This window comes from Mycothermus thermophilus, assembly GCF_041956435.1.
Source record: "Mycothermus thermophilus strain CBS 625.91 unplaced genomic scaffold VTJ04scaffold_1, whole genome shotgun sequence".
Taxonomy (NCBI): domain Eukaryota; kingdom Fungi; phylum Ascomycota; class Sordariomycetes; order Sordariales; family Chaetomiaceae; genus Mycothermus; species Mycothermus thermophilus.
In genome coordinates, this window is record NW_027191427.1 from 4,385,724 (window position 1) to 4,402,818 (window position 17,095).

The 17,095-nt window shown below is 56.8% G+C and overlaps 8 protein-coding genes across 8 annotated transcripts; 4 read left to right on the plus strand and 4 right to left on the minus strand.

Annotated features, from left to right (window-relative positions):
* Positions 1 to 175: 175 nt before the first annotated feature.
* On the minus strand, positions 176 to 2,775 carry VTJ04DRAFT_1638 (uncharacterized protein; the record flags this gene model as incomplete). The annotated part of the gene is made up of 6 exons (XM_069359347.1): positions 176 to 303; positions 389 to 1,364; positions 1,423 to 1,756; positions 1,813 to 2,019; positions 2,071 to 2,364; positions 2,435 to 2,775. The coding sequence occupies 6 exons, from the start codon at positions 2,773 to 2,775 to the stop codon at positions 176 to 178; spliced, it is 2,280 nt and encodes a 759-aa protein (XP_069224246.1).
* Positions 2,776 to 3,950: 1,175 nt separating this feature from the next.
* Positions 3,951 to 4,434, plus strand: VTJ04DRAFT_1639 (uncharacterized protein; the record flags this gene model as incomplete). Its single annotated transcript, XM_069359348.1, has 3 exons — positions 3,951 to 3,955; positions 4,052 to 4,179; positions 4,337 to 4,434. The coding sequence occupies 3 exons, from the start codon at positions 3,951 to 3,953 to the stop codon at positions 4,432 to 4,434; spliced, it is 231 nt and encodes a 76-aa protein (XP_069224247.1).
* Positions 4,435 to 5,239: 805 nt separating this feature from the next.
* Positions 5,240 to 7,465, minus strand: VTJ04DRAFT_1640 (uncharacterized protein; the record flags this gene model as incomplete). Its single annotated transcript, XM_069359350.1, has 4 exons — positions 5,240 to 5,689; positions 5,755 to 6,241; positions 6,308 to 6,377; positions 6,430 to 7,465. The coding sequence occupies 4 exons, from the start codon at positions 7,463 to 7,465 to the stop codon at positions 5,240 to 5,242; spliced, it is 2,043 nt and encodes a 680-aa protein (XP_069224248.1).
* Positions 7,466 to 8,242: 777 nt separating this feature from the next.
* VTJ04DRAFT_1641 (uncharacterized protein) lies at positions 8,243 to 10,277 on the plus strand (the record flags this gene model as incomplete). The annotated part of the gene is made up of 4 exons (XM_069359351.1): positions 8,243 to 8,253; positions 8,319 to 8,385; positions 8,445 to 9,641; positions 9,702 to 10,277. The coding sequence occupies 4 exons, from the start codon at positions 8,243 to 8,245 to the stop codon at positions 10,275 to 10,277; spliced, it is 1,851 nt and encodes a 616-aa protein (XP_069224249.1).
* Positions 10,278 to 10,409: 132 nt separating this feature from the next.
* Positions 10,410 to 11,000, plus strand: VTJ04DRAFT_1642 (uncharacterized protein; the record flags this gene model as incomplete). Its single annotated transcript, XM_069359352.1, has 2 exons — positions 10,410 to 10,497; positions 10,801 to 11,000. The coding sequence occupies 2 exons, from the start codon at positions 10,410 to 10,412 to the stop codon at positions 10,998 to 11,000; spliced, it is 288 nt and encodes a 95-aa protein (XP_069224250.1).
* A 4-nt stretch (positions 11,001 to 11,004) lies between these two features.
* VTJ04DRAFT_1643 (uncharacterized protein) lies at positions 11,005 to 12,357 on the minus strand (the record flags this gene model as incomplete). The annotated part of the gene is made up of 1 exon (XM_069359353.1): positions 11,005 to 12,357. One exon carries the CDS (start codon positions 12,355 to 12,357, stop codon positions 11,005 to 11,007), a length of 1,353 nt encoding a protein of 450 aa, XP_069224251.1.
* A 130-nt stretch (positions 12,358 to 12,487) lies between these two features.
* On the plus strand, positions 12,488 to 13,317 carry VTJ04DRAFT_1644 (uncharacterized protein; the record flags this gene model as incomplete). Its single annotated transcript, XM_069359354.1, has 4 exons — positions 12,488 to 12,524; positions 12,730 to 12,803; positions 12,982 to 13,092; positions 13,279 to 13,317. 4 exons carry the CDS (start codon positions 12,488 to 12,490, stop codon positions 13,315 to 13,317), a joined length of 261 nt encoding a protein of 86 aa, XP_069224252.1.
* Positions 13,318 to 14,158: 841 nt separating this feature from the next.
* On the minus strand, positions 14,159 to 15,667 carry VTJ04DRAFT_1645 (uncharacterized protein; the record flags this gene model as incomplete). The annotated part of the gene is made up of 2 exons (XM_069359355.1): positions 14,159 to 15,535; positions 15,587 to 15,667. The coding sequence occupies 2 exons, from the start codon at positions 15,665 to 15,667 to the stop codon at positions 14,159 to 14,161; spliced, it is 1,458 nt and encodes a 485-aa protein (XP_069224253.1).
* Positions 15,668 to 17,095: the final 1,428 nt, after the last annotated feature.

A 17,095-nucleotide genomic window follows, 5' to 3' on the forward strand; every position in this document is an offset into this window, starting at 1 on the left:
CCTCCTCCTCCTCCTCCTCCTCCTCCTCCTCCTCCTCCTCCTCCTCCTCCTCCTCCTCCTCCTCCTCCTCCTCCTCCTCCTCCTCCTCCTCCTAGCCACACTCCAAGAAATGTCCCCTAACCACATCATAATCCTCGCCGGCCGATCCTACTGTAGATCCATCCCAGCCAGCGCCTCATGTCGCAGCAGCAGCCAAAGCATTAGTAGGCGCCGCATCACCCGTCAGAGCCCTAGACTGTGACTCAACAAACCCGGGCCGCCACTTGACCAGATACTTTTGCGCCAGCGGCCTTGCGTCCTCGTCTGCCCACACAAAAACAAATCGTTAGCATCAACGTTCCTGTCTGAAAAAACATGAGTAGAAAGAAATAAATGGACAGGTACTCACACTCAACCCAAATCTCCCCCACCACATCCAACGCCATCTCCCTCACCGGCGGCCGCATCATGACCAGATACAGCAGGCTCGTCAGCGCCAGCTGGACCGTGGTCGGGTCGGCGCACAGACCCTTCAACCGGCCCAGCATCGCCCGGTTCAGCTCCGGGATCTCGGCCAGGAACCGCGTCAGCACTTTGTCCTGCCCCGTGACGTAGCCCAGCAGCGCGTCGAGCACCCGCATCGTCCACTTTTCGTAGTTCAACGCTGTCGCGGGCGGCGGCTGTTTGCCTTCCCGGGCGCGCTTGCGCTTGGCCATCTGGTCGCAGTACCACTCCTCGCATAACCACGCGACGGCGACGTCGATCCGCCGCCGCCAGTCTTCGAGGATGTAGTTGTACAGCATCTCGCGGATGGCGTCGCCTAGCGCGGGGCGGACGCGGCTGACCGCGGTCGTCTCCTCTTCGGCCTTGATGCGCACCTCGTCTCCGTCATCCTCGTCAAAATCCTCGTCCAAGCCCGCCGTGCTCCGCGTCGCGAGCCGCGTGATGACCGTCAACCACGAATCACGATCAAGCGAGCTGGCTGCGAGGCGGTTGATGCCTGCCTTGGGCCGGCGCAGTGCTGCTCCGGCAGGCGCGGCGTCTTTAAGCGACGCCAAGGGCGCAAACACGCGCGAAGCGGCCGCCTGGCTGAGTTGGGCCGCCAGATCGGGGTTGAGCTCTGGAGGAGGCGGGAGCTTGAACGGGCCAAGAGATAGGGTGGTGTTGGTGTCGACGGCTTGCTCGATCGGCTCCTCGGGCGGGGCATTGTCGAGCTTGTTGAGGATCTGCTCCGTGTCTTCGGCGGGAGTAAGGTCGGGCTCGTAGTCGTCGTCGTCTTCGTCCACGCCCAACGGCGCCGTGGCGGCATTGAGGGTGGTTGACTCTGCGCTCGGGGCGGCAGCTGTCCCCGCGGCGTGGAGAGCAGCGAGGCGCTCTCTGACTCCCTGTGAAATATTAGTCATCATCCAACACACTGAAGTCATTCCCGGTAGCATTTCTTACATTGATAGCAAAGTCGAACACCCGGGGATCCGTATTCTCCAACGTCCTAACGCTGATCTTGGCGGCCAAGTTCGCCGGCAGTTGGGTGACGTCAAAGTTCTGCAGGCCATGGTTGTCTGTGAGAGTGAAGACTTTGGCAAGGGTGTGCGGGCCGGGTCCCAGGGGCGGGACAGAGAACGCAGGAGCGCCGTCATTCATCTTTTGACGCTTCGGATCCATAAAGGCAACTATTTGATCAGCCGGCCTCTTGCGGTCCTCGTAAAGCTCTGCTCGTTGCCGCATCATTTTCTCAAGATACTGCTGGATGCGGCCTGACATTAGGTGGTTCGGGTCCCTGAGAATTGTCAGCGAAAGTTGAGGATTTGCTAAACGGCCCGCTTCAATCCGTACCTCCTCAAAAGGTGGGTTAGGAACATGCGCGTTGTCTTCTCCAGGGACCGCACAAGGACTTTGGTCTTTGGTGTCATAGGTCCGGTAGTGGCAAGTCGTAGAGGGTTGAAGTTTAGGACGGCATTAAGAATGCGGTTTGTCGTACTCGGCCGAGTCCGCGCGAGGATAGACAGGCAGTTGATGGTCGCGTCAACAAGCAAAGCATCACTGAGTGGTTGTTAGCCAGTGTCGCCGAGAAAGACACCCAAGGCTCCTCACCTGCTATGGTCCTGAAGTATCCCCAGCGTCCTGTCCAGTAGCCCCATCGCTTCGGCCTCCAACTGCCTCCTGTCCAAGTAGGGATGATTCTCGGGTATCATGTTGAGCGAGACATCCAGACCGTTGTGCTTGTTCTCCATGCCGTTCGATGCCGTCTGCGCCAGGACAACACGCTGAGCAAACTTGATGCAGCCGATCTTGACCGGGGCCGTCGCGGAATCCCAGATGCTAAATATCCTCGACTTGATGGCGGTCATGGTGTCCCAACTCTCCCTGTTCCACGCATTGTTGATTCTGTAAAACCTCCCTGTCAGCACGCTGCGCCACATCCTCAAGCCAGCCAAAGCAAAAAAACAATACTCACATCCACCTCACCACCACCGGATACGCGCTCGCAGCCGCTGACATGGTCGCCTTGACCACAATAAGATCCTCGTTGGGGCTCTCAATCAAACTGCGAATCGTCTCGAGCACGGTGACGGTGATGCCCTCCTTCTCGCCCATGGACAGCACGGGAGTGGCCAGCGACTCGGCAAGGAACTCGGCACCCCAGCGGCGCAGCGGGAGTTGCGCGTGCGGCCCGATGATGGGCAGCACGCCCTTGACGATCTGCGCATAGTAGGTCGGGTTCTCCAGCACCAGCTTGCGCGCCGCGTTGAGCTGTTCCAGCTGCTCGGCGACTGAGGATGCGCCGTCGGCCGCCATGGTGTATGGTAGTCCTCCGCGACGTGGGTACCCTCTTGGTTATCCTGTCGAATCCAACCCCTCCTCTTTCAGCAGTTCTGTGATGGATGACTTCCGCGACAACCTCGAGCAGTCGATTCGGTAGGTGGGCGCACAATGGCAAGACGAATATCAAGTTGGATCTCTTGCTGGGACGGCGACGCAGTGTATCGGTTCGCAGAGGCAGCGGATGGATCTACACAGAGCGCGCGGCCTGATCCTCGATGCGCAAAAGAGGGCACGGAGTCAGAGCAGCTCAGGTCGATGTCTCCCGGTCAAGCAGAATCTTCAAGTCCTTCCGCGACCGACCAATGGCTCCAAATATCAGTCCCGGTGTAAGATGGATGAGCCCGTTCTGTCAGCGCACAACTGCTAAACCTCCGGCGGCAAGATGGGATGCGCGCAGAGGACGTGGATCATGCTGCTGGGCGAGATGGTAGACAATGGTGAAGTAGCGAAAAGTTCCCAATTTCGCGAAAGGCTGTCGATGTTGTGGTTGTGAGTGAATGGGTTGCTGTTCGCAGAAAACGGCATCCGATTGTGCGTCAAGTCAACCTGGAAGTGAACCTTTGCTCAGGTACAGCGCGAAGAACCTGGAAAGTCGATTGCCAGTGTAGTTCGGGTTACGGATAGTTAGTCGCCAACAAACAACCACCCATCAGACGGCCAGCACATTTGTTGTCAAGCTGGGCACAATGCTGTTGGGTTTGTCCGAATCTACCAGTCGGAGAAAGCTGCGAAGGGTAGAAGAGGCTGCTGCTTGGGCTGCCTTGTGTCGCCCGGTGTCTTCTTGTCTTCGTTTCCTTTGCACGACGCGCTTCTCGGTTCCCGTTGGAAGAAAGCGAAGAGCCAAGACCAAGGCCAAGAGCCAGAGCTTGGCAGTGACGTGAAGCTGCCAGGGGTGCCCGAACCGCGCACGGACCATTTTAACGCTTTGCTGCAACCAGCTGCTTGCCAAGCCCGATAAGCAGCCTTATCAATCACGCAGCCCACTGACAGCATCCGGCGACCGTCGGCTCATTTTCCGGCGAGAGCTCCCGTCGAGATCACCATCAGCATTCTACAGGCCATAGACCCGGGCTCGTCCACAACAAGGGAGCCAATTCCAGTCTTCCAGACGAAAAAGTGGCCTCTCTCACACATCCATCACCTCAGCCATGGCGTTCGTCACCCATCTCCCCGCAACCCCCAGCCCCTCCTCCTCCTACTCCAACCATCTCTCCCCATTGAACTGACCACTCCCTCCCCAAACCCCCAGGTTACCGCGCTCGACATACTACGACTCCCGCAACCGCCAAACCCCCGCCCTGATCCGGGCTCGCCGGCCATACTTGGTCAAGAACGCCGTGACGGGCACGGCGATATTCGCCTTCGCTGTCGGAGTCTGTACGAGCACCCCTCTCCCTCAAAATCTGCTGGGACCGGGACACACACGCCGGAGCCGGCCTTGTCCCTTCCGAAGCGGACCATAGTCAAACAACACTGAATTGGACAAATCCGACGTATCCATAACCGCAGAGCTAACAATCCCCTTCTTCACCAGACATCTACACCATCAAAGCCATCGGCCAGGACGAGTTCGAGGATGTCAAGGTGCCCGATGTCCCAGTAAGGAGGCCGGTTGAGGAGGCAAAGAAATGAGGAACGGGAGGGAAATGCCTTTGGGAGGGGATTGCAAATGTTGAGTGGAAGCCATGATACCTCTGTAACATACAGCCTAGTCAATTCTTGGCCAGGGTTTATTTACTCCATGTGTACACTGCAATATACTCATGAACCAACAAAAACAACTATCAGCGTCGGAGAATCAAGCTTGAATTCACAGCAACTTTGCTATAAGTTGGGCAATGCCCGGCCCTCCATATGATGACCCCAACAGCCAATGCCTGCCTGGACAGAAAACAAAGGACAAAAACGTAAAAAAAGATTGGTATCCCCAGCCATTCCTATACACCCACACCGTATAAACATCCATCCATCCATAGACACATATTCCATACGTCCACAGCCCAAACATCCAAGATCATCCATCCATCCCCAGAAGAAACCCATCCACCTCTTCTGCGCGCCATGTTTTATACACGCCCGCTCACCAACACATCGAACCCCCCCTCATGTAGGTTGGCGTCTATCCGACATTGAGAATGAAACAAGCACTCCTCCATACACAGAAATCCCCAGGTACGTTGTAGGTATCTGCCCGAATTTCTTCCACCCCCGGAAAAGAAAAAGAGAAAAATAAAGAAATCGAACCACCAGAAATAAAAAAGCCTCGCCAGCATGAATAGCTGTGCCGTGTACTCGAGCGTGTGTCTTGATCAAGTGTGTCTGTGCAGCGCCATAAAAATGCCAATGCCCATCCACCCGAACTCCGGCTAGAACCAACCCACCAGACAAAACCAATGACAATTAAAGACGGAAAGAGAAAGGAATTGGAGCGAGGTGATTACGAAGCATGAACAGGCGCCTGGGGCCTCAGCGTCTCAGGGGGAACAATTTTCCCTTTAATCGACGGCTCAGGGCCAGCAACAGTTGGAGGAGGGGCCTGCATCTTCTGTACCGGCGCCTGGACGGCCGCCGCAGAGTCACCGTTCAGCCCCTGCTGGGCGGGCAAACCCGCAGCACTAGGCGGCTGCCGCTTGGAAGCGGCTGCCACAGCCCCTGGGAGAGCGGCAGCAGTGTAGGTGGGCTGGATGTTCCCGTCCCGATACACCTGTTGGCGGTGCAGCTGGTGGGCAGGATGGTTCGGGTTTGCCCAGGGGGTTTGCTCGATGAATTGCTCCCCGGCAGGGCCGATGCCTTGAGAGGCGAACGAGGTGATGCCGGCGGGATAGTCCGGCCGAAAGGGCTGTGCATGGTGGTGGGCATGCGGCCTCGGGAGGGACTCACGAAGCGCCTGGATGACGAGGGTTAGCTCCGATCGCCTGCCCCGAGAGTCTTTGTTTTGAGAGACGGACTTACTTGGATAGCCTCGAGGTCTGCTTCGAGCTGGTCTTCCGTGGCGCCGTTGATGGGCGGCGCCGCGGGGAACCCAACATGCTTGGCAAATCCAGATAATATCGAGACCTCCCGGTTGTATGACACAGCGTTTCGGATCGCCTGCTGCTTCGTCGCGGGGAAGCGCAGCCCAAAGTCTGGGATCGTGTTTGCCGCGCGCCGCCGCTCGTGTTGGATCTCGTACCACTCCCGGCCGAGCTCGGACACCGCCTGCTCTCTCGCCTCGCGGACGGCTTGGTAGAACTGCGACATGATCTGCGCCCTCTCGGCAGCTGCCCGATGCCGGAGAACAGACAATTTCAACTGCAGCTCGACGTCGCTCCTTCGGATCTTTTCGTCTCGTCGTTGTTGGAGACACTGGAGCATGGCGAGGTAGGTCGGATGCGTTGGATTGTCGCCCATCAGCATCGCTTCTTCGCGGTTTAGCTGCTCGAGGCGTTCTTGGTAAAGGCTTTCAGGTTTCGCGTTAGCATTCGGGCAGTCGAGGTCAGTCAATGGGTCAAATGGGGTCGCCTACCGTTCCCTGAAGTTGTTAAACTGCTTCTCTATCGCTACCAATTCCTCCCAGGCTGCCTTCTTCCGTTCCACTGCTCGGGTTAGCTACTGAATTTCCGAGGAGACGGTGGATCGTACACGTACGCTCTTCCTCGTTTCGCTGCGCGGCCTCTGCCTCCTCGTCGATCTCGTCGGCATGGTCTTCCTCGACCACCTGAGGTGTGGGCACCTCCGAACCATTTGCATCGGCATCTTCGGGAGGTTCGTCTGGAGCCTCGTCCTTGGAGCTGGCTTCCTCAGGACTCTGGCTCTTTCGCTTCTTTGGCGGACTTCGCCGACCTTTCTTTGGCTTGCTAGGTGCTGGAGCATCCTCTTCAGCGGCATCGGCAAGTTCCTCTGTCGCTTCAGGAGCTTCAGTTGGCTCTTCAACATCCTCTTCGACATTGTTTTCGCCTTGTTGTGCGTCGGCCGAGACATCGTCGTCATCAGCCATGGCGACATCGCCGGTGGAATCACGGTCAGTGGCAGTAACTGAGCCAGTCCGCTTCTTTAAGGGCTGTTCCGCTTCGGAATTATCGGTGGCTATCGAGCGCTTTCTCTTACGCGAGTCGCTCGAGTTCTTCCTGGGATGCGAGGTCGGTGTCTCCTTGGCGGAAGCGGCAGACCCTTTCTTGATGGAAGCGGGCTCCTTGATCCGGTCGACATCGGCGTCGCTGTCGACCAAGGACTTGTTGTCATCCTCAGCTTCTTCTTTCTCAAAGATGGAGGCTTGTTCACTCGCGGCATCTTCGGCGTCAATGTCGGCACGGAGCTGTTGGTGGAGCTTGCTCGGGCTTCGCTCGAACACGCGATGGGGACGGTCGGTGAATCGCCGGGCCCCGACGCCGTCGCGTGTCGCTCCGTTCTTTGGAGGTGTGTCGTAAAGCCGCTCCGTCTCAGCCTCGGAGTCGTCGACGTCCACGTCGGAGAGCTTGCTGTCGTCCGAGTCGGACGCGGGTGCCGAGTCCAGAGGAGGTCGGCCATTCTGTTTCGGCGTGTCGTTGCCGTCGCTCGGGTCACGGGTGTCTAAGTCAGGCTCGTCGCCGTAGCCATCCTTGTCTTCGGGCTCGCTGAGTGGGCTCGAGAGGTTGCTGGGGCTGGCGTCCCGCACGGCTGCTTGGGGAGGGCTCGAGGGTGCCATGGGTGGCGAGGTATCACCTGTAGCCATCGTAGACCATGCGAGTATGAATTTCGAGGATGATGATGTGTCGCGTCAATGGCGTCGGCGACGGGTGTGGGCGGGATGGGCGGGTCGCGCAAAATTGGACTCGACGGTTCCGGCAGCGGACGGGTTCTGACGAGGACGAGAAGAATGCTGGTTGCGACAGGCAGGGCGGCAACTAAAGCAGATGGATAGAGAGAAAATGAGACAAGGTGATGCTGACAGAAAGTAAAGTCGCGTCCGTAGGCGCTGCTTCGGGCGTAAAAGGGGTGCGTCAAAGGTGTGGAGGGCAGTTTCAAGCTTGGGGTGGTGTGAAGGAGACGAGAGCTGGGAGCGCCCGCAAAGGCTGGAGGGCAGCACAACTGGCGGGAAAGCGACCTGGGCCGGGTCACTTCCTCGCGACCCGCCTTGCGTTGCTTCACCGCCCGGCAGAATCCGATAAGACGCGATAAGACGAAATTTCGGCAGCCGGCTCCACACCAAAAGTCGCGGTTGCGCCGAGGGCACATGCAGCTACTTTTTCGATGGGAAGGGACAAACAACCTCGAGGATTCGGAAGAATTGATACTCGTTTGAAACTTCCTCAGACAATTGAGCTGCCTCGAGCTGTGCCAGGAGCCCGTGGTTTCTTCAATTGACTTTCTTGGCACTAAGTGGGCTTGTTGTGTCCTTGTCTCTCTCCAAGTCTGAGGATCAACCAAACCAGCTTTGACTTCGTCATCGAGCTCGGTCTTCGAGCGGGCCGCAGCCACCACAATGGCGAAAGAGTAAGAAATGGCGCCCGTTTCTGAACCTTGTTGACCTGCTAGCTAACCAAAATCTCTTTTTCCAGCAAACTCAGTCTGACCGCCCAGTTCAAGGCCATCGACCCCACCTTGGATGCCCTGTTTGCTCAGAGCGTAAGCAGCCAGGCGCCACGAATATCCTCTGGGAATGATCGATTCTAACCCTCTCCTAGGCCGGACCAGCTAAGCCACTTCCGAAGTCCCGCTACGAGCAACCGCTTCCCCCGAAGAAGAGGGCCACCGAGGAGGACGAAGACGACGAAGATGAGAGCGAGAGCGGCGAGGAACAAGCCAGCGAGCCGTCCGACGAAGACAATAACGAATCCGCGGCCGATTCTGGTGACGAATCCGCTCCAGAGTCAGAGCAAGAGGCTTCAGGAGACAGCGGCGAGGATGAAGAGTCTAGCGCAGACGAAATGGAGGTCGACGGCGCGAGCGAAGCGTCCAGTGATGAGGACAACGAGACGGAAGCTGCGCGTCTGATAGAAAGAGCAGTCACCCAGGGTAAATCTTCCGAGGACGGTGATCGCAGACGGAAGAGGAAACGCAAGGACGAGGATGAGAAACTGGAGGCCACCTACCTCGAACGCTTGGCTGCCGAGGACGAGCCGTCCGGAAAGCGTCGCAAGTCTAAGGACAACAAGCCTGGAGACGGCGAACAAAACGGCGACAAGGATGTGCAGAAAGAAGACGGTGAGGGCGACGATGAATCCCTAGGCGAGCCACCGGTCCACGAATCCCTCACGGCTGCTCCCGCATTGGCCGAACTGGAAAAGGCCAACCGCACCGTCTTCCTCAGCAATGTTTCTGTCGAGGCCATCACCTCGCGCAAAGCCAAAAAGACACTCCTCCGCCACCTTGCCTCCGTGTTGGACAAGGAAGCCGATCCGCCGCAGAAGATCGAGTCCATTCGGTTCCGCTCGACCGCCTTCGAGTCGGCCGGCATTCCCAAACGCGCTGCCTACATCAAGAAGGAGGTCATGGCGGCGACCACCAAATCCACCAACGCCTACGTCGTCTACAGCACCCAAGCCGCGGCGCGGCTGGCCGTCTCGAAGCTCAACGGCACCATCGTGCTCGACCGGCATCTTCGCGCCGACAGTGTGGCCCACCCCGCGCCCATCGATCACCGCCGCTGCGTGTTTGTCGGCAACCTGAGCTTCGTCGACGACGAGTCCGTCTACACCACCAAGGTTGATGAGGAGGGCAAAGAGGTCACGACGAAGCGCAAGCGGACCAAGGAGCCCATGGACGTCGAAGAGGGTCTGTGGCGCGTCTTCGGCGAGAAGGCCGGCAAGGTCGAGAACGTCCGAGTCGTCAGGGACCCAGCTACCCGCGTTGGCAAGGGCTTTGCCTATGTCCAGTTCTACGTAAGTTCCCCAGCCCATCAGCCTCTCCTTACTGCTCATATCTAACCCCCCTTTCCACAGGACGGAACCGCAGTGGAAGCCGCCATCCTCCTCAATGGCAAGAAATTCCCGCCCATGCTCCCTCGCGAGCTGCGCGTCACGCGGTGCAAGGCACCCCACAAGACGGCTCGCGCCATGGAAGCCCGCTTGAACCGCTCCGCACCCGACCCTAGCCCCCGCGGCAAGAAGCGCAAGCGTTCCGAGTCCTCATACGTCCCCAAACCGTCCGCAGAGCTCCAAACCCTCGCCGGCCGCGCGTCCAAGCTCCTAGGCCGCTTCGGCGCCGCCAAGCTGGCCGAACAACTCCCCGGCGTCGAGGTCGAAGGTGCCCCCAAGAAGAAGAAGCACCAGAAAGACAAAGACGGAAAGACTGGTAGCCCGGGCAAGGCCAAGGTTGTTGCTAAGGAACTGCAGAACGGAATTAAGGGTCCAGAGCAGTTCGTGTTTGAAGGTCGGCGGGCGAGCGCCAAGGATGGAAAGCCGAAGGATCTCAAGTTTAAGGTGAAGAATAAGAAGAAGAAAAAGGATCCGCATAGCGAGCTGAAGAAGAAAAAGAAGAAGGCGAAGGCGAAGGCGGCGAAGGTGGGGAAGAAATGATGAGTTGGTGTGAACAACTGTTGGGTTAAGGGGGTAGCGGATCATGAGGGGAGGAGATCGAGGAGCAGTGCTCGTCTGTCATTGCTTAACGCCCCGAGGACTGGATCAACAATAAGTACTATACATACGTGCATGGCCGTGATGAGTTGTCAGATGCGGAGGGAGAGCTCTGTAACTATAGACCTCGACTTAGTCGGCCTCGGCTCTGTGGAGATTTCATGTAGGCCAATATTACTTGATGTCTCCAACACTTCCTAACGGTAAACTGACAGAGAACAAAGCTCCATGTTGTTCAATGTCTGTTTGATCAACAGGTCTCACAACAACTCGAATAACAACCACTCAATGCCCGGTTTGGGGAGAGTATATCTGTACCGTGCCCTGCCCTGTCAATCCCGCCGACATACAAGTATACACACCTCAAGTCTCGATCGCTCATCTGCTTCGAAGTCTTCATCTCTTATGATTCAAGAAAACGGGACAGGTCTTTATTGCAATCTGTCAAACTGGCTAGCTAGCTAAGTGAAGTGCGGCGCGTGTATCCGGATACATGCGTGGACTGAGCAAGGAAATCAAGCGTCAAGCAACCTAGAGCGTCATCATGAGAAATCAAACCGACATAGGAAAACTACAAAGAGCGACATCCTTCACATAATCCCAAGCCCATGCCTTACCCTATGGACCCTACCTTCCAAAACGCCAATGTCTCCTTCTCAGGCATAACTCATCATCTAAACTGCGATCTAGCGCGATCACATTCCTCAAGGAACCGGTATATACCCTCCAGCCCCTCAAAGTCTTCAGATCTCAGCCCCTGGCTCGCAACGTCCAGGATCGGCGGGGACATGCTCTCGTATCCTTCCGGCTCCGAGCCAGACGAGAGGATCCACGGATCATCAATCTCCAGCTCGTCCACCATGAACATACCCCCGGCATCATCCTCGTTCGAGGACGAAGACCGATGCGACCGGAGCGAGCCGCCGGGCGAGGTGAGAAGCTCCTCGTCGTATGGCCCCGCGTCAGGGGCGAACGGGAAGCGCAACGCCATCTCGACTGCTTTGCTCGACTCGAACTCAGGGTCCTCGCCCACAACGCCCCGCTTGATGCCGACGTCGGCGCAGAGGGACTCGACCGTGTCGGCGTCCATTCCGGGGAACCGCACGCGAAGGACTGTGGGTGAGATGAGAGTAACTGGTAAATCGCCTAGGGTGGAAAGCGATTTCAAGTCGGTCATGATGGCCGCCAAGTCCTTCAGAGCACGCGCAAAGTCGACCGAGAGGACGTCAAGGAAGCCCTCGGTGTGGAGGGAAGGGGTGGCAGCAGGGGTGGTGCCATTGGTGCTGCCGGCGAGGGGCGAGAGAGCAGTGATGGTCGGGCTGAGCTTGAAGTCCACAAAGGCGCCCGGGGCGGAGCGGTGGAGGAGCATCGTCTTTGCCATCTTCCTCCTCGCCTCGTCCTGCTTCGCCGGGACAGCGCGGTACCGCTTCTCGCCGTTGGGGCCGTAGCCATCAAACCGGGCGCGCTGGCCCGACAGCCAGAACGCGCGCATCGCTTGGCTGACATTCTGGATCACTTGCGCCGGGGCCGTCGGGGTGTGCGAGAAGTGGCGAGCCCCGCCGATGCGGCCGCAGCCGGGGATGGTGTAGCCGCCGGCGGTGCGGCCGAGGGTGCCGCCCGTGAGATTGGGACGCAGGGTCCAGGCGAATGGGGCCCGGCCGGTGAGCTGATTGACGGCGCGGGAAATGCTGGAGGAAGGGAGCTTGGAGCGGTCGAAGCGGGGCTTGCCGCCGTGCTGGGCGCCAGCATGGCCGGAGGAGCTGAAGAAGCGGCGGACGGTGGATTGGAGGTTCGTGGAGGAGAACCAGCGCTTGCTGCCGGAACGCTTCTGCTGGCGGAGCCATGCGGTCGGGTGGATGGGTTGTTTGGCGTTGCCGGTGCGGACGACGATGGGCTGGAGCTCTGCATTGAGTTGACGCGTGGCGGCGGCGACTTTGGATCGAAGCATGTCGGTCGCCAGTTGTAGGTGCGTGCGAAGTGCACGCACCACAACTGGTGTCCAAAGTCCCCCGGCGGGAGACATGGTGACGGGTCAGCGATCCGTGAGTTTTCAGAGCCGCTGTCGGCGCTGAATTCCTTTTGGATGGCTGTGGCGGTTGTTGAAGGAGGAAAGAGGGAGGAGGAGGAGGGTTGCGTAATAAGAGGACCAGTCAATGAGAGAGGCCGCCTCTCGGATCTTATCGGGATCTTGTCGATAAGCTTATCTCCGGCGCTAAGATCCGTCTACCAAGATCGCCTAAGTGGGATAATTGCATAACGCGGGGTTGATGCCTCTACCGGTGATCTAGGCACCAATGAGGCTTATCTAATCAGCCACGGACCCCACTCTTGGCAGGCTTTTTTTGCTGGTCCAAGCTTCCTCCGCCAAAATTTTTTGAGCTTCCCTCTCGCACAGCTTTCCCGTTTCCATTTTCCTTTCCTCACAACCGCGACTTCAACAACCACAACCACAACCAAGTCGTCGACAAGGTAAGCAGCCATATTCCCTTATTCAATCCAATGCTCCTATGATGAAGAATCGAACAATCCAATTCCGACTTAGCCCGTGGGGACTCAAAATTACTCTAGAATTACCCTGAGAGCACTTCATGAACCGTTTTTTTCCGGTGCCTTCGGTGTTCGGACAACTGCTAACGCCGACTCGTAGTGTCGACCGACCAATTCCTTCGAGGGCTTCTCGCTCTCTTCCATTCACCTGGTCGTGGTCCAGAGTTCCGTGGTCTGGTGTCTCTGGACCACGATCTTGAACTTCCAAAAGGTTGGTGATAATTTCTCTTTTCTCTGCCCCTTCCTCCTGTGATGATCAAACATTTTTATAGGGAATTCCTCATGCCGAATACACTATGTGGAATCAAAATAGTTTCAGCCTTGTCTGAGAGGACATGGATTTTTTTCTATCATCAAGTTTTCTGTCCACAGCAGCTTTGCTAACAGTCAACTGCAGGTATGCGCCAGCTCGTCACTCCCAATCCCAGCACCATGACGAAAATTTGAACGAACGGGCGGACATATCGAAGCCTTCCCACCTTCCGTAACCATGCAGGGCCGTACAAACCCTGCGGGAGGACCGGGAAGAACTTCTTGATGAGAACTCGTCATCTGATTGTGCCCTTGTTTCTGCCATTGCGACACGCCAAGTTGAGGACTGGGTCGGGCTAACATGTCATCGCCGTCCAGGTAATGAAGCTTTTCGACATGTCGATTTCTGTCCAGCTGGTTACATGATGATTCGTTATTCACACTGTTTGATCCGCCCTCTGGGTTGGAAATGAACATAAAACAAAAATCTGATTTAATGAGGTATGTCTCTTGCCAAGACATCGCATCACTGGCGCTCGAGCTAACGATTGTCGCAGCCTGACGACCTCGCACATTCATTCATGTTTTGACATCACGCCTGATGGACGTGGCTGACCATCGTCATGATAGGTAATCTTGTTGCTGTAGCAAGTTGAATGGCCTGCGTCTGTTCAAGGTAAGCCATTTTCATGCTCCCAAACTCCCACCTCCCGGATGACAACCTTCAGACCTGTTTATTTGTCTGAGTTCGTCCTGATGAGACAAAAATCACCTTGGAGAACTGATGAGGTTCCCAAACACTGGGATTTGCATTCCACTTGTTGTGAACTCTGCTAACTCGTTTCCAGTCGTAGGCTCGATCTGTGAGGCATTGGTGGTGGATCTGGGTGATTGCTCTATTCTATGGTCTAGTCAGATATGGATGGTCGTTCCCGCATAATTGATACGTCTTCTCTCAATTTGCTGTTTCGTCATTTTGTTATTCCTGTGATTGTGAGACATGACTGTTGAAACAGCTGGACGTCCTACCGCCGCAGCTGCAGCTTGGCATTCCACGCCACAATACACCTGATGAGATCCCAATCCCCGCGGTGGCCGACCCAGTCGGTAACAACAATCCCCGTCGCCGCATCACCAACCTCGAGCTTCCCCGGCCCCTTCTCGGGCGCCCCGTGGTTCATGCACAGATACTCGATCATGGACGGGTTGATTTTGACGGCGATCCTGTCAGGCCAGCAGCTCGCGTTGAAAAAGTTGCTGGCGCTCAAAAAGTTGATGTACAGCGGCGCCACCTTGCGCTGTGATGACGACGAGGGGTGCACCCGCTGCGCCGCGGCCCTCTCGAGCCCTTCCTGCGCGAACCGGATCTTGGTCTGTATCTGGCCCTTGCTCATGACGCCGTAGTAATCCTGGATCCGGATCGTCCCGCTCCCGCACGTCCCGTCGGCCACGTTATCCGGCCACGCGGACCCGTCGATGCCAGCCTCGTCGGCGGGGACGAAGGCGGTGTCGATCCCGTAGCGCCGGACGAGCACGATCTTGCCCCGAACCTCGCCCAGCGTGGGGATGCGCGGGGACGTGTACCATTTGGAGGTTTCGGAGGTGTGCTTTTTGGGGCACGAGTGCCGGTGGATGATGCGCGCGAGGTCGTGGTCGGTTCCCTTGCCCGTGCCTTCGCGCTTGAGGGAGAGGAGGATGGTTTCGGAGGGGTGGGCGGCGAGGAAGGAGTAGAGGGTGGAGAAGAGGTCGGAGAGGTGTTTGCGGCCGATGAGGGAGACGGGGAAGGCGGAGTGGACGAGGTGGAGGGAGAGGGTGGTTAGGAAGGTTGGGTCATCGTCGTGGTTTGCGTCGGGAGAAGGGTTGTATGGAGGGCAGGAGACGCGCACGTCAAGGAAGCGCACGCCGTTGAGGAGCTGTTCTTGCACGGGGACCGCCTGGCACCGCACCGAGGGGAGGGCGAGGTAGCAGGTTGGGGAGTTGTGCGTGCCGGGGATGGAGAGGGCGGATAAGGGGAGGGAGGAGTTCAAGGAGGCCATCCATGTGGAGAGGTTGGCGGTGGAGAGGAGGGTGAGGTACCGGTGGTGGGGGAGGTAGATAGATGTGAATTGTTTGGAGGTTTCTTCCCCTTGGCCGGCGTCGTTTGAGTCCTGTTGCTTCTTTTCGGAGTCAGATTGGTGATGTGGTTGCAGGACCACACTCCTCTGCCCGGACGAAGGGGGAAGTTCGCAGCTGTAACGGTGCTTGGTGGTGGAATCTTCGAAGGTGAGGCGGATGCGTTTCCCGCGGTCTGGATTGGGGGCTGGAATGGGTGGCTGCGTCTCGGTGAAAGGGTCGAGGACCACGCCGGAGAGCTCCTTGATGTTATCGGACTGTGGGGTTGTTGAAGGAGCCGGGTGGGATGACTTAAATACGGTCAGCCAATTTAGAGGGCATTGTTTAGTGTTTGAACCAACATTGAGGTGCTCGATCTGCACCAGAGCCAGGGGAGTGATGGTCAGGTTGCGAATGGTGAGATTGGAGGTTTGGTCTGCCATGATGAAAGGTGATGATGAAATGACCACAACGGTGACGTTATTGGATCTATGATAAAGAAGAGTACATGAGAAACACAATTCTATCTAATGAGTTGAACAGAGAAAACTGAGGTTTGAACAAGCTCAAACATTGCCGAATTCAAGTTGAGTCCAAGTCCCGTGTCCCTGGACCTGGGCGATGCCCAAGTTCGTCCAAGAGGGGCCACGATGGGGCTTGCTATTGGAGGACGGTGGCAAAAGCCAGATGAAACCGACATGGACATGGCAACAACTGGCAGGACAAGATTGGCGAGATTGATTGGGGAAAAGAAGCACCAACTCCTCCATCTCTCCATCTGGAACTGACTTTTGTCATCGAAAGTCGGTGTGTTGAAGTTAGACATTTGAATGTGGAGGGGCCGGCGGATTGGGGATGAACATCCCGGTTCGTCGCTCACTCACCTTTCAATGAACTACTCCTGACTAACTCGCAATCGACAAGACTGGGCTTATCTCGACCCTCACTTATACACAAATATTTCCGACCCCGGGAAATGGAGTTAACTTAAGCTTCATAGTTTCGGTTGGTATCATCTCGCTCATTTCTTTGTTCTTCAGGGGCAACAGGTGAATTTCCCATGACGCCACATCTTTTCCACCATTTCAAAACGGTAGAAAGGAGGAGGCAGATCGAGATTGTTAGAATATACGAACTCGAGGAATTCAGCAAGCGCAACAAAGGAACTTACCGAACTATCACAACCCTATTCTAGGAATGCAAGTTAGGGTCCAGACCGAAACTATGTTTTGCATGCCATGTATGTACATACCTAGCATGTGAATATGTCTCAGCCACCTAGCATAGATGTTTTGTACTTCGGATGTAGGAGTTATCCACACAAAACCAGAAGCCCAACGCATAGTTAGCTTATCCCACAGCCCACAGCCGACACCCCCCGCCAAAGCCGTTGCGGTAGCTCCTCCACAAGAGAGGCGAGACTCTACCACAACCCACAACCGCGCAGACGCAGGTACAGAATGCTGAATGCAGGATAGCTCCCAATATGCAAGGACGTTCCGTCCACCACCTGTGATCCGAACCGCTCCTTTCCGACGCAGACTTTCGGGGCGGCGTCTACGCAGCATGTATCATGCTTCTCTTGTAAGCCCCGCACTGGGAGCGACTCGAGGGGGATCTGAGATGGTTCCTTTTCACGTTCCCTTGAGCGTCTCCTTACAGTCATTGCGAGTTGAGACAGTGGCTCACTTCAGAGAAGCAACTCGGCTCCCCTCCTCGACTTGAGGGTTGAGCAAGGCTGGCTGAGTCTCTGGGTAGATATCAGTAGTGTAAAAATAGACCCCGTCGTAGGACGGCTGGGATATGGGCCGGTGTCGATCTCTTGACATCCTAGTCCTTTGGACAAAGCTCAAACATACTAATAGGTCGCA